The sequence below is a fragment of the Falco cherrug genome, chromosome 20 (assembly GCF_023634085.1).
Source record: "Falco cherrug isolate bFalChe1 chromosome 20, bFalChe1.pri, whole genome shotgun sequence".
Lineage (NCBI taxonomy): Eukaryota > Metazoa > Chordata > Aves > Falconiformes > Falconidae > Falco > Falco cherrug.
This window is the reverse complement of record NC_073716.1, coordinates 3,419,352-3,445,897: the sequence shown is the minus strand read 5'-3', so window position 1 is coordinate 3,445,897 and position 26,546 is coordinate 3,419,352. Positions and strand designations below refer to the sequence as shown.

Genomic DNA, 26,546 nt, shown 5'->3' with positions numbered 1-26,546 from the left:
CCTTATTTCTGGTTGAGTGCACGTCATCGTAAATAAAAGCAACGGAAGTACAAGAATTAGTATTAAAGTCGCCACCAACAGCTGTCACAAAACTCACTTAAACCCCCCCACCCCCCGAAGCAATGAGCTAATTTGCAGTGGCCCTGTTTGCATTTGTAAGGATCCCCAGGACAGCCAGCAAACACCACGGTCCCTTACCCGAGCGCAACTCAAATCACGACTCAACTCACAACTCAAATCACCGCATCTCACTGCTGGCTCAGTCTGCGTTTTTCTACTGAAACTTGCCTTTGGAGCTGACAGTGTGTCCCCATTAAAATTGGCCTGAATGAGCTAAATCAGCCAGTAATTACACCACGCTTGGGGGTGTAAATCTCAGCAGAGGGTCAGTTCAGATCTGGGGCAGCCCCGTGATCCCGTCACCACCATGCAGGTATTTGCACCGTGGATCCCCAGCCACAGCTGCCCTCCAGAGACCCCCAGGAGCCCCAGACCCCCCCAGGGAACAGAGGACCCCGGCTTGGGGGTGGCAGCCACCACAGTCCTGCCTTGGCACAGACCCCTCACTGCTGGTGCAGGCGATTTCCAGCCCACCCACCCATTTGGGCTCAGCACAAAGCGATGCTTTAGAGGCAGCACCTGGTGCCCCCAGCCCAGCACGGGGAGGCTCTTACCTGGTCGCCGGCAAAGGGAGCGCGGAGCCTTGCCCTTCGCAGCCACCCAGCCAGCTCCTGCCCGTGTGCCACGGCTGTCAGGGCACAGCGAACGCCCCTACACCCGGCGAGTTTCCGACACTTGGCTCATATTTCAAGGAACGCTTCAAATGCGGTTCGATCGCCACTAAATCAGCCCTCATCAGCAGCCTCCAGCCTCCAGCCGGGGTGAGTAGGAGCTGGGTGCCTGCGGCTCAGCAAGTTTCCAAAAAGCCCTGAACGTCACGGGAGGGAGCAGGCGCCAGCTGGCAGGAGGCTGCACCAGAGGAGCTACCTTGAGCCAAGAGCAGGCGAATGCACCTGACATCAGCTTTGTTGGTGGATGGGGAGATGGGGCAGCTTCCTGGGCTGCCTCGAAGGTCAGACCCAGAAAATTCCCTGTGCAGCTTCGTTAAGAGGCACCAGCCGCTGGTAGAGGGATGCAAAGGCAGCCAGTCTTGGCTGCGGCAAGCACAGGGGGGCTGTGGCCCCGGGATGGGGTGGCCCAGGAGACCTGCGACAGCACCAAAGAGATGCTCTGATGTCCCAGACTAAGAGCTGTGCCCACGTGGGCAAACCACAGATTTCAGAGGGCCCTGGCCGTGCCTGCATCACTTTCAGCATTTCATAACATGGCATCAAACCAGCCCCCTTCTGCCCCCCTTCAGCCCCAACATATGCTCTGCTAATGCCGGGGCGAGGCACGTTTTAGGATCAGTCCATAAACCTTCCTGGTCAGAGCAAGGATTAGGACGAGCCAGCCCTCCTAAAGAGCTCTGGGCTGCAGGCTGGCTCCTGGCACAGGGACCAGGGCACGCAGGGGGCTCAGACCTTGAATCCAAGCCCCTCGAAGCACCCGGGCTGGCTTTTACCCTCAGATGCCCCCCAGGTCTCCCGTCAGCCCCACTCACTGAAGGGCAGTGGGACAACGTGCAGCACCCCGGGCACACAGAGCATTGCACAAGCACACCGCTGCTGCTGTGCATGTCCTCTCGTTTGCACATCAGAGATCATTAACACCACAGGGCTGCGTGTCCCCTGAATCAGCAGATCTCAGCCCTGCTCCCAAACAGCCAGGACAGCTAAAACCCAAACCAAAAGAGATGCCGCGGAGGGAGCAATGCTTCTTTTCTGCAGCGGAGAAGAGAACATGCCCATGTGCCCCAGGAACCAAGAGCTGGGAAATGCCTCTCGGCTCCCATCCCAGGGTCCCCTGATCCCTCAGCTTCTAAAACCACATTGATAACGAGTTGATTAATCAGCTTCAGCAGGGACCAAACGGGCAGAGTGAGGTAACGAGAGTGAAAAAGACAGTGGCGACAGGACAGGCAGGGCGCACGGGCTGTGTCTTTGCAGAATGATCAATGAGGTGGTGCTGGGTCTGCCAGGACCAGGTCCCGCTCCTCCCTGAGGGTGGGCTCCTGGTAGCAGCCCACCCACTCCTGCACCAGCAGAGAAAAAAGCAATGTGATACAGGCAGGGAGCCTGACATTTTGTCCCCAGGGGTTCAGCTGTAAATGTTAGCACAGCCTCAGGGAGCAGCAGGAGAGGAAAGATTGAGGCGCCAGCGATTCATCATCCCAACTGGCTGCGGCTCCCCCCGGCTGCTCCGCACGCTGCCAGCTGAGGAACGCCTGGCACAGGGCTTGCAGGATCACAAAATCCTTCAGGTTTCTTGTGATCAGCACAAGGATTAGGGCAGAGCCACCTATTACAAACCCACGGCGAGCTTAGGCTGCGCCTGTCCCCCGTGCAGCCACCCAGCCCCAAGCCCTCTCCCCCACATGATGCCAAAATAAAAGGAGGGCACAAAGCTCCCAGAGGATGCAGGTGGGCAAAGCACCAGGGCTGAGCTGTCTGCGGGCATCATCCCAGCAGGGAGGAGCTGGCAAGGTGGGGGATCTGAAGTGTCACAGCAGAAGAATAAAACAGGCAGCTTAGCCGAGCTTTGGGGGGAAAGCGGGGATGTCACCCTGGCACAGTGTTAATCACGGGGCAGCTGCCGGAGCGGCGGTGCCCAGCCAAAGGGATCTGGCAGATGACAGCTCTGGCTGCTCCCCCGCTTGCCTCTTAAAATAGACCCATGGAGTGCAACCCGATGCAGCCACGGGGCAAGTCTTGGCCAAGCTGCTCCTCACCGGCTCTTCTTAGTTGTTACAAACAGGGTTGATTTTTTTTTTTTTTTTTTTTTTTTTTTTTTGTCTTTCAGATCCCCCTGAAATCAAATCCAGACACCACTTGTGAGATGGCAGCATCTCCTCTGGCCGCAGGGCTGGCTCCTGCCACCCTGACAGAGCCCTGACCCTCATGGCAACTCGCACAGACCCACAAACCATGAGGTGATGCCGCACGTGGCACGGGTTTGCTGGGACCGGAGCTCCCCGAATGCACCGTCCCTCCCATGGCTGCTGGGGGTCGCCCTGCCCTGGGCCCGACCCCCACCCCAGGCTCCTCGCTGAGCTTGCTGCAACTATTTTATCCCAGAAAATAAACCCCAGAGAAACGCGTTCTGCCATGGGGAGGGGTCTGAGCCCTGGCAGCACCTTGTGCCCCTCTTGCTGAGGCTGCCAGAAGCAGGTTCCTGGGCAAGATGATTTACCACATGTGCAGGACTTGGAACGAGATTATCGCATTAAACATCAAAAGCCCCAATTCAGAGCATGCCGGTTCAGCTCCCTCTGCGGGGCTCAGCTGCGTTTCCTTGCAGCTGGGTTTGTGCTAGAGCCATGTAAGGAGAGAAAGCAAAGCTCGGAGGCCCCGCCAGGCAAGCACCGCTCAAAGCTTTTGCTTTCAAGTGAGAAAAGACCCTCCCCGGGGGCCAGCAGCCCCGCCAGCCCGCCCAGGCAGGATGAGGCCACAGCCCAGTGCCCACCAGGCTCCAGCTCCGCCTGCCCAGCCCAGGCGTGGGTGCTGTGCCCAAGGCAGCTCTGCCATCACCACACAGCTTGGTCCTGACCCCGGCACCTGATGCCAGGCGAGGGGCTGCCAGCTCCCAGCGAGCCACCACCAGCGCCAAAGGCTGGGCCAGCAGTGGCCACCACCGGAGGCACAAAGCCACGAGCATCACGGTGGCGGTCACATTCCCCCACCCATGTGTGCCCTGGGGGGCAGAGGTAGGGGATGCCCACGACCACAACTCACAGAGCCGAGCTGGGGTCCCAGCACGGACCCACAGCAAAGATGATCAGTGTTGTCCCCACAGGCTCCCCTCACTGCTACATCTGGGTCAGGAGCTTTTTGGGGCAGAAACTGGCTTTTAAGCGTGTCTGTGGATAGCTGCTGGCTAGCACGGAGACCTCCAATTTAAGTTGAAGTTCTTGCAGGCTACTGTATTACAACCTAAATTAAATATTTCATAGCGCTAAGCAAGTGACATTTGAAATCCAGTCATTGCTGGGGTATCAAATAAAGATATTTGCAATGGGATCTGTTCAAATCCATGTAGTGCTTTGGATCAGTCCATCAAAGTCAAGCCCAGTGCTTTATTAAAATAAAAGTTATCAAACACCTGATCTACCGGAGGCGGCTCTGGAGCCCACGCGGTGGGGCAGCAAATAAGCTGAGCCCTGCAAATCCATGAGACTGCCATTAAAGTATAGCTTCGAAAACTATTTTCATTAAAAAGGCTGGTAAAAGACTTTGCATTACGCCTGCCTTCTGACCCTTCCACGACCATATGTTGCACGTATGTTAACCACCAGGACTGAAATACCCGTGTCCTGACCAAGGCTCTGCCTCCATCCCAGGTTCACACTCAGGAGAGCACAAGCTCAAGAAGGAGCTGCACCCAACACCACCAAAACCAAAATGATTTCTTTCCAGTCCAGGACCCCCCAAATGAAACAGGCACCAGGACCTACCAGAGCATTGCAGGAGGTCTGGCTAGGAGGACAAAGCAATCCCTGCGCAGGGGTGCTGGGGTGCAGGTGCAGGGGTGCTGAGCAGCACACCCCCTACCAAACCCCCAGGGCTGCCTCCCTCCCCTTTTTATAGCCCTCCCAAACGCAGCCCAGCTGGGGCTGCCCTTCAGCTGGGTGTCACCTGCAGCAGAGAGAAGGAGAAGCACCAACCCCTGGCCAAAACCGAGACCTGGGTTCAGATCGATCCCTCCAGTGCTCAGCATTCCCGGGAGGCTGCCCAGTTCTGACAAACGCCCGATTTACTTCCCTGGTTAAGCACTATGCTCGCTGCCTAAAAACACCCTCTAAAAATGAAAGTTTGTCAAAATATAACAAAACTACTTTCATTAAGTTCTCTAAATAAATAAAAAAAAGCGCTTGGAAAGATAAGAGCTGGAGGAGGATTTTCCGCATCAGTTTCAGCATATGTGACACAGAATCCAGGCAGCAGGATCGGGCTTGATGGTCAACATGCTTTCAGGGACAAATCTGGGGAAAATTGGCTTTACCAGCACGTGGTTCAGCCCCACCAGCTTCAGCAGGAACGAAAGGCTCCCCGAGCACTTTGTCACGAGGGCTGCTGCCAGCTCTGCCCTCTGACCGTGGCCACCAAGCCCGGACCTTTGGGGAGAAGGGACCAAGAGAACAAGCCTGACACCAGGGGTCCCGCAGCAGGGGGATCGCCCCTCTGCCGATCCGCCCTGGCATGATCTGCCCCAGATCTGCAGTGCTTGTCATGGCACTGAAGTTCCCAAACCTCCCAGCTGCTGGGAAGAGCTTGAAAAAGCATCTCTAGCTGAAAGGTAGATGACAAGTAAAAAGAACCCCGAATTTATTGTTTTCTTAGAATTGAGAGTGGGAGGATGGAAAATGGGACGACCCATGATTTTTTAATGCCTGCAGTTGGCAGCTCCATATTCAATGCGACAGCATCCCTTTAAGAAAAATATGTTCATACACAGGAAAGAAAATAAATTGGCAAAGCAATTTGCTTTCAAGCCAGCCTGACAATGCCCCACACAAACATTTTACTGCAGCCTTGGTTGAGCCGCAGTGGCCGGCACTCTGTGCTGGGCAGCATATAATCTAAGAGTTTAAGGATGCTTCACTGGTTGACAAGCCCATCTGCTAATACTGGAAGCAGTAATTTATCCCAGAGATGGTACAAAAAAAGAGTGGAAGAAATAATTCATTGTGTGTGAGACGACGAGGAGACACGTTGTCACGTTATCACAGACAACCCCACAATACAAACAGAGATGCTTGTTACGGAGTCTGAACCCGGCACGATCAAAGGGCTTTCTTCATTTGGGACTAGGAAGGGGGTGAAAAAGAAAAAAAAAAAAAAAAGGAAGAAAGGAAAAGGAGAGCTGAATCAAAGCCTGTGCTTACCATTTCTTATGAAAGAAACTTGTGAGAAATGCTTTCTGCAGAGCAGTTGGGAAGCAGGACCTGAGGCGAGCACCAAACGGGCAGGACCCGGTGGGACCCACCGCTACCGTTCCCCTCGGGGCTGCGGGAGCATCAGCCCCAGCGCTACCAGGGCAGTGGGCAGGGGACGCGGCCGGGCCAGCAGCACCAGCAGGAAGGATGGGGCTGGGTAAGGCAAAGAGTGATGGCACCAGAGCTACGGGGGGCAGAGGAGACAGAAGTCAGGGTCCAAACCTGTCCTTCACTTCTGCATCCGCGCTGCTCTCATGCCTCAGAGAGAGGGACCACACAGCCAGTGCTTGCTGCCTTCAGATTAGCCATGGCAATCCCTCCATCTGTGGATTACTTCTGCAACCTTTTAGTTGTTTATAGAGATTTTGGGGTGTTTACCAAAACCCCTCCCAGAGCTCCTTTCAGCTGGCTGAGGCTGGGGACCAGTCTGAGACAGCCCGGCCGTGCCCATCACGGCTGGCTCAGGCAGCTCACTGCTTACCTGAGGCGCCTCGCAGGAGGTGGGAGCTCAGCCATTTCCCTTTTAATTGGTTTTACTCATTTTTATGAACTTCCAGCTACCAGCTCTCCACCAGGCTTTGCTGGCTGCTCTGAGGCACTGGGGTGCATGGCGTGGCTGCCCCGAGCAGGATGGGAGCCCGCCAGCAGGATGCTGCACTGCCCGGTGCTGGACCACAGGCACCCCTGGGCTCCCTGGCAGCAGCTCTCAGGAGGGTGGGGGGCTCCCCCACAGCAGGTATTCGGATGATGGGGTGACTGGTCCCACCCTACTGCACCCTGCACCTCCAGGGCATCCTGACGCCTCTCGCATCCTTGGAGCACCCAAACCCAGGATCTGCCTCAGCCACATAATAAGGGTATTTGTGCAGATCTGGCAGAATTATTAAACTCTCCAAACTGTGACAAAATCTTACACGCATCAGTAGGGCAATGCCTCAGGGAAGGCTGGGGAGAGATGTGGACACCTTCCTGGGCTGGAAGGATGGAACACGTGTTGGTACATGGCAGCACTTTGGGTCCTTCCAGTCATCAAGCCCCTAAAGCCTGGAGCCTGCTGGTGGTGGTCCTACAGCCCGGGGGTGGCACGGTAGGCCCAAGCCCCCTGAGCCTGGTGGCAGTGAGGACTGGGAGGTGCTGCTGAGGGGTTCCCTGGGAGCAATGGGGGTGCAAGGTTCCCATCACAGGGCTACGCAAGTGGCAGCTGCGCTGTAGGAGCGCTGGTTTTCAGCCTCAGCTCACATCTTGAAACGCTGACTTGCCTGTGAACCGCTGGGAAACCATCACTGATCGGCAGGGAAATTAAATGGGACAGATGATAATTAATTGTCCATGTCTTTCAGTGTCTCCTGGACATGGACTAATGAAGTTATACATTACTTGCTGGGTAGAGGACAGAAGAAAGAGGAAAAGACTTTTAGAGCTCGGGTTTAATCAGTTTGGTGATAAGCGTGACCTGTATCAGTCAACTCCTCTCCGCATGCTGTTTTGGTTTCTTTGGTTATCTCCAAGCTCAGCAGCCCGTGGCTCCCACAAGCCGGCTGGAGTCACTCCCCGCTTTTGCAGGGCCAGGATAAAGTCGCAGGAAGCCAATCGCCGCAGTGTGAGCATCCTTTGCTGTAGCAGAGGTCGCTGGTGTCAGGACTGAAGCACGTGCGTCCAATTAAACTGAGAAACCTTTGCTCCGAGAAGGCCAGAAGGCAGCAAGTGTTGGCTGGCAGCACAGGTGACAGCTCTAATATTTATTTGGGCAGCACCATTAACGTTATTTAATGAGCTCTAGTGGGTCAGCTTTCCTGTTTGAAAGGAATTTGTAAATGGACTCATGAAAAGTTACTTGTCTCCCTGCCATGGAAAACACGTGGACACAGGCTGTGAGCAGCCAGCCCCGGGCACGCGGAGCCGTGCACGGTACGTGCCGCAGACGGCTTGCTGCATGGGGGGGCTTCGGGTGGGTTTGTAACAGCACAAGGCTCAGGTCCCAGCTCAGGCTCGGCTGGTGCAGGAGGAGAGACTGGTGATGGCACTGGGACTCACCCCCAGCACTCGGTGAAATTTTGCCCTCCCTTCCCTGAGCACCTGCTCTGTCACACCGCGCCAAAGGGGACAAGGAGCCCGTCACAGCTGCGTGGCCTGGAGAGTGCTCGGGCAGTTACGGGGTCCCCGCAGGGTGCTGGGGTGCCCACAGGAGCCTCACTCAGCTCCACGCCAGCCAAGGCACTCGGTGCCTGCTTCCCTCCCGCGCATCGGTGCTGAACGGGAAAGATCTCCCTCCTCTGCCGCTCACCTGCCTCCCACACCAGTCAGCACGCATGGCACTGCCACCACTGTGGCGCTGCCACCGCGGGGGCTGCCTTGCTGTCACCGGCGGGTGCCTGACACAGGGGGATGGCGGCACTGGGCACCGAGCAGGCAGCTCCCGTCGACCCGGGCACGTGGCCGATGAGCAGCAGGGGAGCCATGGCTGGAGGAGAGGCTGGTTCTTCCACAGCGGCATTCCCAGGGCGAAGCTGGGGAGCTGCCGTTCCTCCAGCCAGGCGCAGGATGCAGCCCCGTGCTCAGCGCTGCCCGCCAGCAAATTCCAGGTGATAGGGAAGACGGTGGGAAGGTGGCCCGGGCAGAGGTGCTGGCAAGTCCACATCCTGGGATGCACGGCCGCCAGACACCACGGCCCGTCCATGCCAAGGGTCCGAGCTGCCCATGGGTGGGCACAGAGCCACCCTCGCAGGCAGGATCGGCAGAGGGAGCCAAGGCACGGTCCTGCAGGCTGCCTCCGCTGCCCGTGCTGGGGCCGGCATCCCAACTGGAACACCAGCAGCTGGCCAGCCCCTTGCCAAGGGTGAGTGTTGCTCCCGAGCGCACAGGAGAGCTGGAGGGGCAGCACACGCTCCAAACAGGGACGTGCAGGAAGGGTGGAAGAGGAACCCCACATTTCGACCCCCGCACACGTGCCCCCACGCCGGCTGCAGCCCTGTGCGCTACCCAGATGCTCGGTACCCGGGGAGGGCAGCCGGAGCATCACCGAGCGGTTGGGCGCGCAGCATGCCAGCCCTGCGCCAAGCAGCCAACACCGCAGCGCCCGCATCCTGCGCCCACCCCGCCAAGCCCAGCGCTGCCCTGGCACCAACCGCGGCCACCCAGGGCCCCGGGCACGCCAGGATGCAAGCGGAGGACAGCGGCGAAAGGCTCGTCTCTGCTGGCAGCTGGTGAGAGATTGGAGGCGTTGCTGTTATGAAAACATGCGAGGGCTGTGTCTGAAAACATTGCAAGGAGCCAGCTACATAAATAGGCCCTTTATGGCTCTTTCCTGCTCGGAGACAGGCCCTTTCACATGCGTTTGGCTCCAGCACGGCGGGGTTATTCGGCTAAAAGAGAGCTCTTCGTGTTGGGCGCGGGGGGAGGCAGGGAGGCATCGGCACCGCCCAACCACCCGGCTCAGCCCCACCACGCTGACACCCACCCGGGATGGGGAAAAAGCTGGTTTGCGGCCGGTCAGAGGGACAGCAGTGATGGAGGTGGCCAGGTCCAGCACCGATAGAGCCAGATGGGCATCAGAGATGCCACGTGGTGCCCAGCCAGGAGCATCCTGCGCCTGCCCTGGGCCATCCCTTGCGGCAGGGCTGGGCTCCAGGACAGGACCCCCCCTGCACCAGCACAGCACCAGCAGACAAAGGGCCCATCCATAGCCCAGTTCCCCACTGTTCTGCACCAAACCCAGAGAGGCCCCTGCTCTACGCACACAGCCATGATTTGCAGACTCAGGGCTACCCCACAGCTCCCAGCTCCTTTCTCCCCCGCAGCACCCACCCCCCTGTGAGAGTGAGCCTCTTCCAGGGATGGAGCAGCCGATGCTGAGCTCCCGTGGGCTCGCTGGAAATGGGGCTGTGCAGGGAGCTATTTCTGTCTGGAGGCTCCAGCAATGTGACACCCACCTGTGCCCCCCCCCCCGCCCCGCCAGCAGCATCTGTCCCCCTGCGTTTGCAGCTGCAAATGTGTTGACACCTGAGCAATAATCCCTCTTTCCTCATCCGAGAGGCTGTGAGGCAAGTGGCAGAGCAAAGCTGTCCCCCAGAAGATGCCTGCTGGCACCCGTGCTGGAGGAGCCCTGCCTGCCGGCCGTACGCGTTCACAGGCAGGTTTGCAGCCCTGGCTCGATCCTTTCTCAGTATTTCCAGGTCATGGTCACACATTTGAGAAAGAACCGTGGCAAATCCCAGCTCTCCAGCAGAATTTTCTGCTTGAAGGACAAGAACCTCCGGCTCAGGTGATGGGGACAGGAGGCAGCTTTGCTTTCCCAAATCCCGGGATCTCAGACATGCCTCCACTATGGTCACCCAACCACGGTTCCAACCCCCAGCAACCCTTCCCGAGCAGAGGATGCTCCCACCACACCAGCACCCCATGGAAAAGCAGCTCGCATCCCTCAGCAGGAGATGCGATGCTTGTGGAGAGGGGCTACAGGGCAGGGACAGGACACAGTGACACGGGACACGGGACACAGGCAGCAGCTGCTCCGCTGCCACCACCTCTGCGGGGAGCACACCTCGGTGCTGCAGCACACGGGTGCTATTAATCAATGGGTTTGTTAGGGAGTCATCATTAATTGAGCACCTCCGGTGGCTGTAGAGCCCGATGATCCATCTGGTGTCAGAAGCTGCGCGTGCAGCAGCAGCTCTTTATTTCTCTCAGCCACATCTATTTAGCGCAATTACAATTCAGTTTATGCCCCCTCAGCAGCAAACGTCCCCCCAGTGTGGGAAAGCTGGTGACTAAAGCAGCAAGTGAATGATTAGTGACTCAGCGGATAATTTTGCTCATCTTGTGGCTTTTTTTAGAACGGGGCGGACAGAGCTCACACAGCAAACCCTCGCCTGGCACTGCCACTGCTCCCACCCACCCGGGGTGTCCCAGACTGGGATGGGGGAAAAGCTGGTTTAGGGTCGGCCAGAGGGACAGCAGTGATGGGGAAGGCCAGGTCCAGCAGTGAGAGAGCCAGGTGGGCATCAGATGGGCCCGGCCAGGAGCATCCTGCGCCTGCCCTGGGACATCCCTCACGGCAGGGCTGGGCTCCAGGGCAGGACTGGAGCTGGGGAGCTCCTGGGGCTGGGGAGCTTCTGCAGACAGGCATTTGCTTGATGCAGTTCTCAGGAAATAAAAAGAGAAGAAATCAAGGCTGCCAAGGGTTTTGGCTTTTTCTTAGTTCTCCCTTTCATTTTTCCCTGGATGACCTGGGAAAAGGCAAGGGGAGTGCTGCAGCCCCGGTTTGCCAGGCGGCACCGGCAGCCCTGGCAGCACTCGCCGCGTAGTTCACGCCACGCTGGAGCTGACCCGGCAGCAGCTTTTGTCAAGAGCAAAGCACTAAGCTCTTGTCTTAGCAGTAACTGATGTCTGAAAACACCAGGTGCCGGCTTGAATTAACAAGCTCTTTGAGCTGGAGTTCTGCTGCGAAACAAGCCAATGTCGGGGCGAACGCTGCCGGGGAGAACCTCTGCCCAACTCTGGGCAGCTCCCAGCCCAGCTGCCAGCATTTCCAGACCTCCAGGTCATCAGTGCTGGAGCAGAGGTTGGGGTCCATGTCCTTGGCACTACCACCATGCCATGCCTGCACCGATCCCCCTCCATCCCAGCTCAGCCACCCTCGGGTCCACCGTGCCACGTCCCCAGCACAGGGCCATGGGCAGGTGGTCCCTGCCCCAGTGCAGCCAGCAAAACCAGTGCCCACCACTCCCACCTGCCCTGGGGAGCTGCTGGTGTTGATGGCAGGTGGTCACCCGGTGTTGCCAAATGCTCTCATGGGGCTGGACCAACACGTCCCCAGAGCAGCTCCTGGGGGTGGCAGCCCCAGCCATCACAGCGGGGTCAGGGAATTGCTGCCTCCTTAAAGCAGCTTCATTTTCACTTTCTCTTTAATGACTTCCCAGCTGCTTCCCCATTTTAGCCGATAATGGGACTTCACTATCTATCTGGGTTTGAGAGTTGCTTGCTTTGTTCAAGCTGAAGAAAATCAATTCCCCTCTCAGTCAAGTCTTTCCAAGACAGATGAACTGAAGATCGCGCCTGCCTGAGCAAAATATTTATTCAGTCTGAGAACAGATTTACTTTTGAACCTTCTATAAATACAGCTGAGGGCCCTGATTTAATCCCTTACCAGAAGACCTAATTTTATTTGGTTTATGTTTTAAAAATTCCTCCCTTTTCCAACGCCTTGTCAGCAGGTGAAGAAATGCAGTAATTTTGGCAATGCATAGAGGACTCCGGACTGCAGCCGTGGCTGCTGGGGCTTCCGTGTATGGTCCGCGAGACCCCTGCGCTGCCGAGGTCTGGGGTCTGCAGGGCCTTCCTGCTCTTGATTACTGATTTACACACCACCAAAGTGCTGCCGGGGGCCGGGTCAGGCAGAGGGGCCAAATTCTCCACAGAAGCATCTTTGTGACCCTGCCCACACAAGCTGTCCCTGTGCTGGGGGCAGAGCCCACTGTCCTGACCCTCTGCAGCTCCCCAGGACCAGCGACCGCCTTCATGCAGCCCCCTGCTCCACACCAGCCCCCCAGGACCTACCACCCTTCACTCCATCCACAGCCAAAACGGGCTTCATGTGCCATGTGCTAATTAGTATTCAAATGGGCCGGCTGTTTATTAGTGGTAGTGGTGCAGCTGGCACTGTGCCACCAGCCAGTGCCTCTCCCCATCGCCCTCCCTGCCGGGGGACACACCGAGTGGGGACCCTGCTGCAGCTCCACGCTGGCCCTGACCCCCCGGACCTCCATCCTCCCCTGCCTGCTGTTATCTCCAGCCCTCCACAGCCCACGTTATCTCCTGCGGGGGCTGCAGAGGGGTTGGGCTCCCCGCAACTGGCAGGAGAAGAAAAAGCTCCTTTGTCACCTGGGGGGGGTGGGGTGGGCAGTGGGGAATTGCCTCCCAGGCACTGGGGGGGACGCTGCCGCCTGTCAGCATCTCACCGTGCACGCTGCCACCTTACTCGCCAAAGAGAGGATTTGCCCAAGTCTTTAGAGAGGGGGATGCTCCCAAGGATGAACCAAAAAGCTTCCCCACTGCTAAGCAGAGGCCAAACCCAGGCAGGTGCTGGAGATGGATTTCCCACCGCCAGAGCCCACCTCGGTGCTTCCCCCGGCCGCGCTCGCTGCCGCATGGAGCCCACGGGCACCGCAGCAGTGCCAGTGTCACGAGAGCTCCAGGTGGTGCAGGTGGCTGCCGGGGCTCTGCAAATCCCCTTGACTCGTCCACTGCCTAAGCCTGCACTCATCCTGCCCTGCGAGCTCCCAGCCCCGCAACGCCACGTGCCTTCCAGCAGCAATGGAGCAGCACAAATAATCTCCCTTCCGCATCTGGCCGGGGAGGTGAGACACTGGCACGGATTAAAGCGCTGGGGTGCCTGTCCCGAGTCCTTCCCTGAGCTCCGCAGCCGCTCCCAGGCAGGAGCAAGCTCGCACACAGGCGTGGGATGAGCAGCCAGACCCTCAGATTTCTGTGTTCCCATTTGAAAAGCCACCTGCCACATCCTCACCCCATGGAAAGCTTCTCCAAAGGCACAGCCTGCCCTACACCATGACTGGCTCGCTATTTTGACACACTTACTAAATTGTTATTATGCCTGTTGGCTAATTGCCTCCTGCGGAAAGTGGAGAGGACAGAAATTTGACATTGAGCTGTGAAAATCTGCATCCCTATGGATGCTGGCTGGGTCTGGGGTGCCCAGCGGGGCTGGAGGGTAAGTGGGGGACTGGAAGCCCAGCGGCTGCCAAAGCATCCATCCCTGCCCCACCAGCTGTGGCCCCACAGTCTGACTGCTGCTGCTGCCCCATGCTCCGATGGGATGGGGAGCCCAGGAGCCCTGGTGACCCCCCTGCACCACGTCCCCAGGGCGTCAGGGCTGCCCTTCCCACACCCTGTGCCTTCCGGAGCACAGATTAATCTGGGCACGCTTTAATCCGCTAAAGCCCTTTCGTAACAGCGCTCAAAAATAAGCCTGGAGAGTTCCTAATACTTCTTGAAAATTTGGAGTTGGGATATTTATAGGCTCTGCCCTTGCGTGCAATGAAGTGCACCCGATGATGGGCGGGAGGGCTCTGCTGCTGGGGGGGACTGCAGGGTCTCGCCCCCCCCATCCTGCCAGAAGCCTGCTCTGTGCTGCTCCCCCGGCTCCTGCCGGCTCGGTAACAAGCTTCCCTTGTTTGGGAATTTTTTTTTTTTTTTCCTAAAAACATTTCAGGGCTCCTCAGAAGAAACTCCAACTCCCAGTGCACAGACAGGCTCTGTGCTGAGATGTCTTCAGCACTTCAAACGAATGCAAAGCATCGGCGCTCCTGACCAAGACAAACAGCGGCGGTGCTGGCGTCCCCAGCACCACGTGTTCCTGGGGGGACGAGGGCAGGCTGAGGGGAGCAGATGACAAACAGTAAGGGGAAAAGTGACACTTTAAAAAAAAAAAAAAAAACAAACCAAAACACGAAAAAAACAGCCTGGAGGAGCCCAGCTGCGGTTATTTCGCTTCCCAATAAACAACCGACCCCCCCGAAGGCTGGGGAGTGCAGGGCAGGGGCACAGTGACACGCGTGAGGCTCCTGGCTGCCCCACTTTGCTCCCCAGGAACGCAACACGAGGTCCCCCCCCAGGGTCCATCCCAGCCCCTATCAGCATCTCCTCTGCCAGGCTCAGCATGAGGACAAAGAGCCAAAGAAGAAGCGATTCCCTTTGAGAGGTGGGTCAGATCCTGCCAGGGGTCGAGGTCTGTCGGTGAGCTCTGCTCCGGTGCTGAGCAGCACTGCTTTGGGCAGGGGCTCCTGGCGCTGCCATTGCCCCCAGCACAGACAGGACATCACGTCCTCCTAGCCAGCCCTGGCACCTCAAATCTGTCCCTGAGCAGTGTTCTTGGTTTTAAAAATATTCATTCTAGCTGCCATTCTTCTTTTTTACATCTTTGCAACTTGCAGATTAAAAGAGAAGAGCGCAGCGGATGGTGGTGGTGCTGGATGAGGGAGCGGCACAAAGCCTTCAATTATTTCTCCACTAAGATGGTGGGAAGTTCCATACCCACGAATTACTGCCTGGGCTCGCTGAGAATTATTGAAGCAAAGTCGTGCGAGGAACCAAATGCCAAAGTTCTGTGCAACGCGGGTGCCAGAAATTACCCACATCCACAAAAACCCGCAGGGAGCTTCTTGGTCAGGGCCACCGAGAAACATCTGAGTGCAGAGCTCTGACCGCATCTCCAGGCACTGGAGCAGCCCCTGTCAATGTCACCGTGCCTTGGGGATGTGCCACACAGGGCAGAGCCAGGTCACTCATGCTCTTCCTCAGCCCCCCTTGGGACCAGCTGGCAGGTGGCAACGGGCAAGAGCAGCTGGGCAAGGAGCTCCCCAGCTGCTGGCAGGGAAGAGGGATCAGGTCCCCCATGCGCATCCCTCCTTCACAGGGATGGACCTGGCTGCTGACAGCTTCTGCTCCACTGGCCAGCAGGAGCGTTCCCTCCACACCAGCTGTCACAGCCCGCAGGCTGCTGGTGAGGCACACAGAAAGCCTGGGAAACCAGCCCCACCGAAGGCCGTGGCACTGGGGCAGGGTCCTGCCGCTGGCACCACCCCGGGAACTGCTGCTGCCCGGAGGAAAGAGCTTGAAGTGTTTCAGACAGAAATCCCTCCGGGTGCTGTACCTTGCTTGCCTGCAGCCAGCATCAACGCCCTGGCAGGATGAGGCCAAGGCCTGTTCAGCTTCATCCCTCTTCTGAAAGTGGCTGGGGTCTCACTTTGGAGGTCTGGTTTCCAGTAACCACTACTGGTGGCCACCGGCATCTCTGCCATGCCGGTCCTGGGCTTGGCGGGGTCCAGGGAGCAGCCAGACAGCCAGGGCAGCAACCTCGGGGCACCTGCAAGGACCAGGTCACCGGTCTCATGTCTCTCCTGCTCCAACAGACAAAGGGAAAAAATAACCCTAAAAAGCTCTTGGCCCTTTGCCACTCAGTTTTACAAAGATGTGACCCGCCGCTCCCCGCTGCAGCGGGCTGCGTTACTTTCCCCAGTTCAAAGGCAGAAGAGGTCTGAAAGAACTGGGAGGTGAAAGGAAGGTGAAAAGCAGCCTCTGATCTTGCACTGGTGAAACCCACCCCACATTCAACAGCTCCTTCATCCCCCACCCATGCGGAGCAAGAGCCAGCAACCAGACGTCAGAGCCAGAAATACCCAAACTGGAAGAAGAACGCTGGGGACAGCCAGTGGCATCTGCCCCTCAGTGCTGCATCAGCCCAGCGCCCCCCCCCCCCCCCCGCCCCCGAGATGCCCCAGCTCATCCCCTGCCCATGGGTCCTGCCCCCAGGTGTGCCAGCCCGGAGCTGTGCCCAAGCGATAAACCCCCCAGTTACTGCCTGTCATCCTCCCCAGCTCCCCAGGGCTCCTCGACCTGCTGATACTGGGTGAATCCCACAGCCTCGGAGATGCGACGCATTGGGCTGGGAGCAGGAGGAGCAGGCGGCGGGGAGCGGGTCTGGGGGGCCGGCGAGGCGTGCGTGCCGCGCTGACGCACCCCCCCCAAACCCTGCGCCACGTGGGCTCCCACCGGACCACCAGACTCACCCGAACTGGGAGGGGAGAAAAACCAGCCTAGTGTGGGGGATCCATTCACATGGAGCAGAGGGTGCCTGGAGCAAGAGGGGCAGGAGCCGGCAGCGGGAACCACATAGGACGGTGGCAAAAGACCCTTCGCTCCCCACGGCCACGTCGAGCCGAGCCGAGCAGCCCCCTCCTGCAGGTACCTCCCCTCGGCAGACAAAAAGCATCTCCACAGCCCAGACCCCACGGAGTATGAAGTGACAGCCTGGCGCTCAGAGCCAAGGCCAGCTAAACCCAGATGGCTGTAATTCCTCTAGGATCAAGCCTGTTGGCCAAAGGAGCCCCGCGCTTTGCCGTCGGAAGCGGCAGGGATGCCCAGCCTCCTCGGCACCCCGGCTGCTGCAGCCTCTACAGAGGTTTGCAGCTCCCATCTTCAGGCAGATATGGGCACCGATTAGGATTTAACCTCAAAACGTTTCCCCTTGCAATTTCCAAGTGATCTTTCTTATCAACTAATTAAAAAATTTCCATAATTAGGCCAGGGGAAATCATGACTTGGGAACGTTCCCATTTCAAAGCAGCACAGATCTGTTCTGCATCGAGGGCTTGGAGCCCCCGCCGGAGCCAGGCAGCCCCCCCACCCCACCAGCACTGGGGCTCAGCACACTTGCCCCATTCGGGCCCTGCAGCCCCAAGAGCTTCAAATCCCACAAGGAAGATCCTGGTGATTTCCCCGGCCCCCCAGATTGTCCATGCTGCCCACCCTGGTGGCACGGCAGCACCTCCCGGGGGTCCTGCGAGAGCCCCTCTCCCCGGCACCTGGCTGGTATTCATTCTGGGGAAAAGGCTGTTTATATTGCAGGGGAAAAAAAATGATTATTTTTTTTTTAAGTAAGAACCAAAACCCAACCACAAATGGCCCTCTGGCAGCAGGGGGACCCTTCCCTGCCTTCAGACCCTGCAAAGCCAGGAGTGCTCGTGGGAGCATCCCCTCCAGCCCTCGGCTCTGCAGAGCAAAGCGCCGGGGTGCTCAGCCCCCATCCCCTGCCTGCACCATGGGGCAAGAGCCAGGCCAGCCCCCCCGCCGTGGCCCTGAGGAGCAAAAGCACCTGCCCAGCCCCACAGCCGCGGCCAGGCTGGGCACGCCGGTGGTTTGGCCACGGAAGGATGTTGTAATGCCTCTGAAAGAGAAAAACCCACATCCATGGCATCCCAGGGGAGCACTGGGTGAGCTTCCCACTGGAAACCGGGACCCTCTGTGGGTACCTCCCATGCCTGCAGCTCGCCAGCTGAGTGGCTCAAGGCTCCTTAAATACGCAGGTACTCTTTTACGACTTGCAAATAAATTGTTGTGGTTCTAATAAAAAATGAGCACTTGTTACCATGCAGCCGCAGACTGGATTTCCTTGAGAGCACAGATATAATTCTTGACAGGGGCTTCCTGGCACATAAATTATGACACTATTTTGGAGGCAATCTCAGAACATCAGGCTAAGAAACAGCCTTTGTACATCACAATATTGTTTCTAAATTGACAAATAGACCCTCATGGGCTTCATTACCCTGCTCCGGGTGCACATTTTTGCATTTTTATTTTCCCTAGGAATGATTAAAGGGCTGCAGAACCGTGGGCTCTGGGTTCAGAAAATTCAAACGCCAGCCCCAACTGAGCTGAGAAACAAGAAAAGTAGCTTGATGGGATGCAGAGCAGAGGGGCTCTCTATCCCGATGACGTTGACATCTAGCACACTTTGCGGATTGTCCCGAGCTTCCAGGACAAGTTTGCTTCCAGTCCTGGAAATTCAACAGTGTAAAGCAACTTGATTAACATGTTCAGTACTGGACCGAGAGCATCTGTGCAAAGGTTCTTATTTATTCAATAGTAGATTTACACTGTGCACTTGTAGAAATACGCAGTCTCCCCAGAAATGCCAGATAAAAGCCAAAGCAAGGGCAAGATCTTCAGAAATACAGCAAATAACAGTCCCAAGACCAGGATTCCTTTAGCGGCCACCAGCTGATGTTCAAGGGTGCTGGGGCAATACTTCAGGAGTATTTTGGGGTTGGAATGGCCGTAGACAGCCACAGCCAGGTGAGCTCCTGATCCTGCTCTGCTGGGGCCACATCAACACTCCAGGCTCTGCACCAACCCACAGGGATAAACAGCAGGAGGGTGCAGCCGGGGTGGGCTGGGGCAGCTCTGCCCCGTCCCTGTCCCCATCCCCATCAGCCCATTGATGGGACACTTGTCCCATGCCACAATGGCTGGGTAGACCAGGCAGCCAACCCCAGATAAACAGCCCAGGGAGCAAACCAGCCTCAAAACACAACCCGGAGGGGAGCACTGCAAGCGGGAGGGGAAACCCCACAGTTTTGGGTGCAGTGCTGCTGTGCAGCCCATTCAGTTTTGCACCTCAAGTTCTGCGGTATTTATACTCCTCCTTGCCAGCAAAAATAGACTCGGCACGTCTGAGTTGGGTGTCTCGCTTCTTTGTGCTGAAAGAGACAGGAGAAGACAGGCAGGAGGGGAGGGATGGCGAGGCAGCCCCGATCCAGCCGGCAGCACACGCTCCAGTGGGACGGCATCTCCTCACAGCATCCACTGTCAGGCTTTGCCGAGCAGCTGGACCCCCAGCCCTCACCCCCCCCAGCCACAACACACGTCCCCGCACAGTTGAGCAACGGGGACGCAGCCCCGAGGCCAGGAAGCCACCAGCCCCGACCAATATTTCTTATTTTTGGGACCATTAAGCCCACCAACCTGATTTATCCATACCAGAGACTGGCTGTTTTGTCAAAGCTGAACATCACTCCAGCAGCCAGAGCAGCCCACTCCAGAGACCCAGCCCAGCACGATGCAAGAGCTCAGGGATGCTTGTGCACAACACAAGATGCACAGCGGGAAGTCACAGCTCGGTGTGACGTCACCCTCCTGCTAACGCATAGCAAAGCCCTGTGCATTTACATACAGAGAGCCACATCCAGGCTTACACCGGTCTTTTTTTAATGCACGTGGCAGATGACAAAACGAGCAAGAAACCCCATGGCACACAGTGTTACCCGACCGACTCTGAACTCTACATCTGGCAGGAGAGTTTCTCGGCAGCAGAGTCACACCGGCAGCTACTGAGGGACCAGTGCAGTTGCTGCCATCCCCACGGAGCCGTTTCAGTCAAGTGACAAACATCACTCAGAAAAGCCAAGGCTGGGCTTGGAAAACACCTGCAGCCACTTAAAAAAAAAAAAAAAAAAAGTCAGTGATGGTGGATTTTACTTGCATTGGCTGCAGGAACTCCTGGCCAGGCTGGCAGCCGGGGACAGAGCCTCATTTATTCACAGACCGTCACATACAGCGGCACTGCCCATTGATGCTATTTTCAGGCACCGTGCCCCACATGCAGACGCAGCAGCTTACACAAAACATCTCAGCTCCCTGTTCAGGCACCCTGGATAATCAAGGAGACGAAGACGGGTTTTGCGCAGCACCGAGCGGCACGAGGCCAGCTCCTGCCTCATATTTTCACTGAAAACCCCACTGCCGTGCTCCACTCGGGGCAGGGGGTGCTGCCAGCTTGCATGGGACCCACAGCCCCATCCAGCCCTCACAGCCCTCGCAGAAAGGTGGCAACAGATCTGGTGCTGATGCCCTTCACACCGGTGAATTAACCCAGAACCCTTAAATCCTCCAGGAGTGCAAAGCTGGGCCCTAAAACCCTTACCTTCATGCAGAATCATCTCCTGTATTTAAGATGCGCTTTCAAGCTTCACTCTGGAAATAAAAAGCAGCCACACGTGCCAAGGAGAGCCAGGAGTTCAGCTTCTGTGCAAGAAGTTGTTTTCCCACACGAACATCCAGCACGATCAGCACTTGCAGCCCTGCCGCCGCGCCGTCAAGGGCAGGCACCGGCATGCCCCTGCGCTCCGGGATCCGTGGGGTTTGCCAGCCCTACCCCACCCCGATGCACAACTCATCAAAAGCTTCAGCAATAACTGCTTCAAGTTAATAGCAAAGTATATGGACGGTAAAAGCTGAGGGGATCTTCTGAGTGAGGATGCTGCTTCTGTATCCACATTGGCTGCCACTCGGCGCGTTACGCTGCAGGCATGTGCCCGATCAGGGGGACCGTGCTCTGCCCTGGGCTGCGGCCACCCAAGACACACGCTGACTGCCCACATCGCCAACAGAAAGTGCTTTTGTAAGGCTTCACTGAAAGTCCTTTTCTTTAAAAGCCGAGTACCCCTTGTGGAGACAGCCAGCCAGCCTCGGCTCCATTTCCAACACAAACCTCTCGGTGCCTCAACCAACGCAGGGATGTGAGCACCCCCGGGCACCCTGCGGCTGAGCCATGGGACGCGCAGGGTGTGCTGAGCACCCCGACACCCTGACCGGCGCAGCAGGGCCCAGGCGGTGCCCAAGGACACAGCCCCACCACCCACCCACCCACCCACGCACCCCCCCAGGTCACGCCACGCAACCCAGCTTGCGTGCCTGCACCTTGGCAAATGACACCTGGGCCCAGGCGCTGGCGGCAGACCCAAGCATGCCCGTGGGGATCGCACGCCCCGCACCCCGATGGTGCGGGCACCTTGGCAGAGGGGAACCGAGGGGACACCGCCACCCACCGCACCCCCACGCGGGTCCCACTCCCCGTGGGAAAGGCGGCCCCACGCCGGGAGAAGGGGCTGCAGCCGGGTCCGCGGCAAAGTTCCTCTGCAGAAGTTTCCCTCCTGACCTGACACCTCCCGAGGAGGGGGGGTCAGTGGGACCGGGGGGCTCCGCGCCCCCCCGCCGCCCCGGTGCACGGCGCTGCGCAGCCAGGCTTCCCCCTTCCCAGAGCCGGGATGGAGAGCGGGGACCGGAGCATCCCCCCGGGCGAACATCCAACCTTTCTCCCGGCTCCGCGGTGCCTCCCCAGCGCATCACACATCCCCCATCCCCCTCCACCCCCCCGACAACTTTACTACGGCCGCAACTCTCGGGGGCCGCAGCCCGGGCCGCCCCTGCCCCCCGCCCGCCCTACCTGCCCAGCCGCCCGGCTCCGCCGCCGTTTGCAGCATCCTCCCGCCGGCTGCTCGCTCCCGGCTGGGCGAGCGCGCTCCCGGAGGAGGAGGAGGAGGAGGAGGAGGAGGAGGAGGAGGAGGAGGAAGAGGAGGAGGAAGGGGGGGTGTGAAGGCAGCGCGCGCGCCGCCGTCGCCCCCCCCTCCCCCCCCCCCCGGCGCCCGTACCGGGTGGGAGGGGGGGACGGCGGCGGCTCCTCCCGGTGCTGCATCCCGCAGCGGGGTCCGGGGGGGGCGTCGCGCACCCCCGGGTGCCCTGTGCCCCGGGCTGGGACAAGCCTGCTGCAGCCGGTGGAGCGGGGTCTGGGGACCCCCGGGACCCCCTGCTCGGCTGTGTTGTCACAGCCCCCTGGGCACCCCCGGGATCTGGGGGGGCCAGCCAGGTGCGTGGCTGGGCAGGCGGAGGAGGTGCCCCAGCGGGGCTGTGGGGAGGGCACCCCGGTTTGAGGGCACAGAGACACCCAGTAGTGCCACCAGTGCCACGTGGCACCCTGGTTTCAAGGCACAGAAACACCCAGTGCCACCAGTGCCATGGGGCACAGAGGGTCAGGGCTTGGTCCCACCAAGACCATGGTCCCCAGTCCCGTAGCCCCGAGCGGCAGCAGCCAGCCCAGCTCTCCAGGGCCTCTCGGAGGGGACAGGGGAGGTGGCACCGTGGGGGACTGACCTTGGTGGCAGAGCCCCCAGTCTGATGCAGAGCATGGCAGCGGTGCAAAGAGCTGGCAGCACGGTGGGATAACTCCTTGCACCCTGCCCGGACAGTCCAGCTGCTCCGGAGGAGCCCAGCAGCTCCAGGAGGATGAAGCTGGGCAGGGGGGGACGTGCAGGGAGATGCTGTTAAGTCATCGTAGCTGAAGCACAAGGCACCAGCCTGGCAAAGGCTCCTTTGCTGACACACAGCTGGCTTCTGCTAAGATCAACATATTTTTGAGTGCAAAAGCGTGTGTTGTCCTATTATTGTTGTTGTTCTTAATATTTTAGCAGCTCCCAGGACCTTTGAGCGGGGCCACACAGCGTTGACATAGAAGAGAAGACAGAAAAAAGCGCTGTTCCCCACCCCAAGGAATATACTGTCTAGACACGTTATATAATCACATTTTGCCCTCCTCCAGGACATTTTGAAGAGGATCTCAAAGCGCTTCGCAAAACTGCTAATTAAGCTTTGCAGCCCAGCTGCAAGGGAATTGCTCTGCCCTGCTGGGCTCTCCGGCCAAGAGCACTCTCCTCCCGAGCAGAAGCACTCAGAGCCTCTCATCTCCAGGAGCTCTCGCCTGCGCTAAGAAGTGGAATTGATGCCAAGATGAAGTTGTCTGACCAGCCCCGTGAAGTCGCTGGCGGAGGGGTGGAGGCTGCTGGAAGCCAGGGCAGACCCCGTGCTGCTCCGAGGACCACGGCTATAGGAGGGCTCCAGGGACCGCCGCTACCGGGGAGGTGGAAACTAGGAGCAGAGAGACTGAGCTCCTCGCTCCTCCGCAGCAGCTGTTTCTAGGTCTGATGTCGGGTTCTGGTCTGGGTTCTGATCCCAGGACACAAGCAGATGGCCCAAGCAGTGCCGGGTGATGCCTGTCCACCCCAAGCCCCTTTCCTCGCCCACCGGAGCCAGGCTTGGGTCCTGAGGAACCGTGGCCCTGCTGAGCCTCGGCACGGCTCTCATTATAAACTACTTCGGGTTTTAAGAATCCTTTCTCCAAAGCTTGGTGCATTTATTTGCCATGCCATCTGATTTTCACAATGTAGGGTGTTTTTTTTTTCTCTCCCTATAAATAATTACAGGCACTCTAATGGATCTCAAACCTTGCATTACCTTAGCTGTCAGGAGCTTGACGATTGCCGCGTAGCCTTCCTCTCCCAGGAGCAGAGACAGGGCTGCAGCTCCTCCACAGACTTTTTTCATGTACATTAACCCTTACAGCCTCATCCTGCCTCCACCACACCAGGAGGAAAGGGGGCCATACCCTCCCTGCCAGGCGTGGAAACTGGGAAGCGCAGGGATGAAGCCTCTCGCCCACCCCATGTCTCCCACTGCTCCAGCTCTGGGGAGCAGGGATGAGTCGCTCCCCCTCCACCTCTCGCCCACCCCATGTCTCCCACTGCTCCAGCTCTGGGGAGCAGGGATGAGTCGCTCCCGCTCCACGGTGGCTGCTGGCTTCCTCCTCCGAAGGCAGCCATTCGCATCACTCAAGCTAATGCAATATTCCTCTCGCCGTCTTTCCCATTTCCTGAAGTTTTCATGGTATATTTAGCAAGCCTGCATGCAGGGATTTTTAAAATTAACCTAAACTTTCATGCCCATTCTAGCCTGTCACTGAGCTGGTGACACTTTGCTGTGTCAAAAAGAGGAGTGAAAATGCCGGGCGGGAGGGAGGGAGGAGGTGCTGCCAGCCGGAGGGTCGGATCCCATGGGCTCACGCAGACTGTCTTCAGTGGAACCCCTGGGTCTGCGCCCACCAAGGGGAGCCCAGCTCTGCCGGGCGCTGGCTCCCCACCACACAAATGGCCTTTGCTGATGAAATTCCTCATGAAAATGTTTTCACTACTGCTAACTTCATGCTCTGCTCTCTGTTTCCCATACAAGTTTGCCCAGCCCTGTTTGCTCCCATCTCCTTCCCACACAGACCCAGCCTTGGCTGCCTTAAACCAAACTCTTAACAGGCTGCAAGTAAACTTGTTTTCCTGTCCAGAAACATGCACAGAGACAGGGCAAGGCAGTCAATGCGATATGCATCTCAGCAGTGCTGGCTAATCCTCCCGGAGACACCTCTTTTCTCATGTTTAGTTCAACTTGTCCCTGAGATAATGTCTGTGCCAAGGCCAACAGAGACTCATCGCCCTTAAACCTTTTAGTTTGCTGCAGATATTTCTGAAAATGAAGACAAATCTCTAAACAGAGGGAAGGTCGTCTCCAGATGCATGACACCAACATGCTGTGGGACAGATTAGCAGAAGGAACAGCACATCCAAATCCTCCGTCTCACTGCAGTTGCTCACAAAGTTTCTCCCACCCCCGTGCTCATTTCTCTACAGCAGCTTTTTGCATTCAAAAGAGGAGAAATGAGCCTGTGAGGGAATGGGCACTCATCAGGGCTGAAGCTTCGCTTTTCTTCCTGTTTGCAGAGTTCAGCAGCTCCACATTCAGTAAATAAGAAGTTTTACAATTAACTCAGTGCTCTACTTCTTCACGGCGAGCTGCATTGTCAGCCTCCAGCAGCTCTGAGCATCTCACCGTGCAGGGGGTGCTGCCGCGATGGCACCTCACCGGTGAGCCAGGTGCCAGGTGGTGGTAATGGAGCAGCAAAAGGCTGTCCCAGACACGATGCCATCGAGACATTTCCCATCCCAAATGTGGAGCCACAGGACCGTGAGCCTTGCCCATGTCCTGCCTGGAGAGCCCCCTCCTGCGCATCATCGGGGTCCCAAATCACCAGTGGATAGGAAAGGGGACGACAAGGAGGAGCCCACCTTGAGGCACCACTGCAAGCACCTGTGATGGACAAGGAGGGACAGCAAGTGAGAGTCCTGCAAAGCAATTCCAAGCAGCTGATTATTGCAAAACCTTCCCTTGCACAGACCAGCTCCACAAGGAGCAGCCCCAAGCCACTGGCACTGACCCACCTTGGGCTGCTGGCCCCTGCCCGTGCATGCCCCCCTGACACCCTGTCCACACACACCAGGGCATGGAGCTGGTGCCGCCACCAGCTGCTGCCAGTGCAGCAACTAGTAGTACGTGATTCATGAACACCGGACCCTCCCAAAACGGCTGTGCAGGGTCTGCTGTACCCCATGGAGACAGGAGCTGGCAGCTCAGGTGATGCCAAAGTGCCCCCCGAGAGGGTCCAGCCGCAGGGTCAAGAGCCCCCCAGCCCCACCCTCCTCCAGGGAAGCTGCCACCGATGGCCTGAAGGTTTCTGCAGGGGGTGACAACCCCTCCTGCAGCACCCACCAGCACCCCACCGGCTCTCTGGGTGCAGCTGAGAGCTGGCCAGCCCCCGCCCCAGCCTCGCCGCCTCCCACGCAGCAGGGACCTGCGCCAGGCAGAGCCTCTTCGTGCCCAGGATTCCGGGCACCGAGGCCCACGGGAGAGGGGTACCAAGAGGGGGGGGCATGCCCCAGGAGCTCAGCCGGGGTCCTGCAGCCTGGGAAGGTCAGCACGGGGCGGCTCAGTCCCAGCATCGCTTTCCAGGAAGCCTCGCTGGCTCCTCAGCCACCACGCTGAGCTGTGCCAAGCTGCTCCGGCAGCTGTCGTGGCCGTTCAGCAGCTGTTAAACCTATAATTGCTCATTGAGTCATAATTTTTTTTTTTTTTTTTTTTTTTTTGTGAAAGCAGCACTGTCAGGGAATTAAAATCTTTTCAAAAGCCCATAAAGATTTCATAAATGTTTCAGCTCCAGACCAGTGTGGGTTAGTGTCTTTTAAGCCAGGAGATGGGGAGGCAGGCAGCAGAACACCTCAACAGCCATAACTGGTTAAAGAAACCACACTGACGGGCAGCACCAGCCCACAGAAGTCATCCTTGCCTTGGTGCCCAGGCTGTGCTGACCCTGCCTGTCCACCCAGCACAGGGCAGGATTGGTCCCCAGTCAATACCCTGGGTACAAAGGCCCATCTTTGGTGGGTTCCAGGTGGTTTGCCTTAAACTCCCACAGCGTGCTGCTGACACGGGTGGTGAGACCCCAGGATGGCAGCACCCCCAGCCTCTGGGAGAGTGAGAAGCCCCAACATGGGGTGAGTGCGGTTGCAGCAGCCCCAGGACAGAGCAGCATTTTGCCTTTGACACCTGTGCTGTGCTCGTTAGCTGAATTAGCAGATTACCTGGCTCTGCACAGACAGGGAGGGCGCCGCCCCGGCAAACATCCACATTTGGATTCAAGAAGCCCACCGCATCCTCAGGCACACAG

General features: G+C 58.0%; 1 protein-coding gene across 1 annotated transcript in view; it reads right to left on the bottom strand.

Annotated features, from left to right (window-relative positions):
* The window catches only part of ZNF385C (zinc finger protein 385C), an 80,916-nt gene extending 59,224 nt beyond the window's left edge, over positions 1 to 21,692 (bottom strand). Inside the window, 1 exon segment of the mRNA XM_055697344.1 lies at positions 21,615 to 21,692. Within this exon segment, the coding sequence (XP_055553319.1) occupies positions 21,615 to 21,651 (37 nt within the window). The 5' untranslated portion in view covers positions 21,652 to 21,692.
* Positions 21,693 to 26,546: the final 4,854 nt, after the last annotated feature.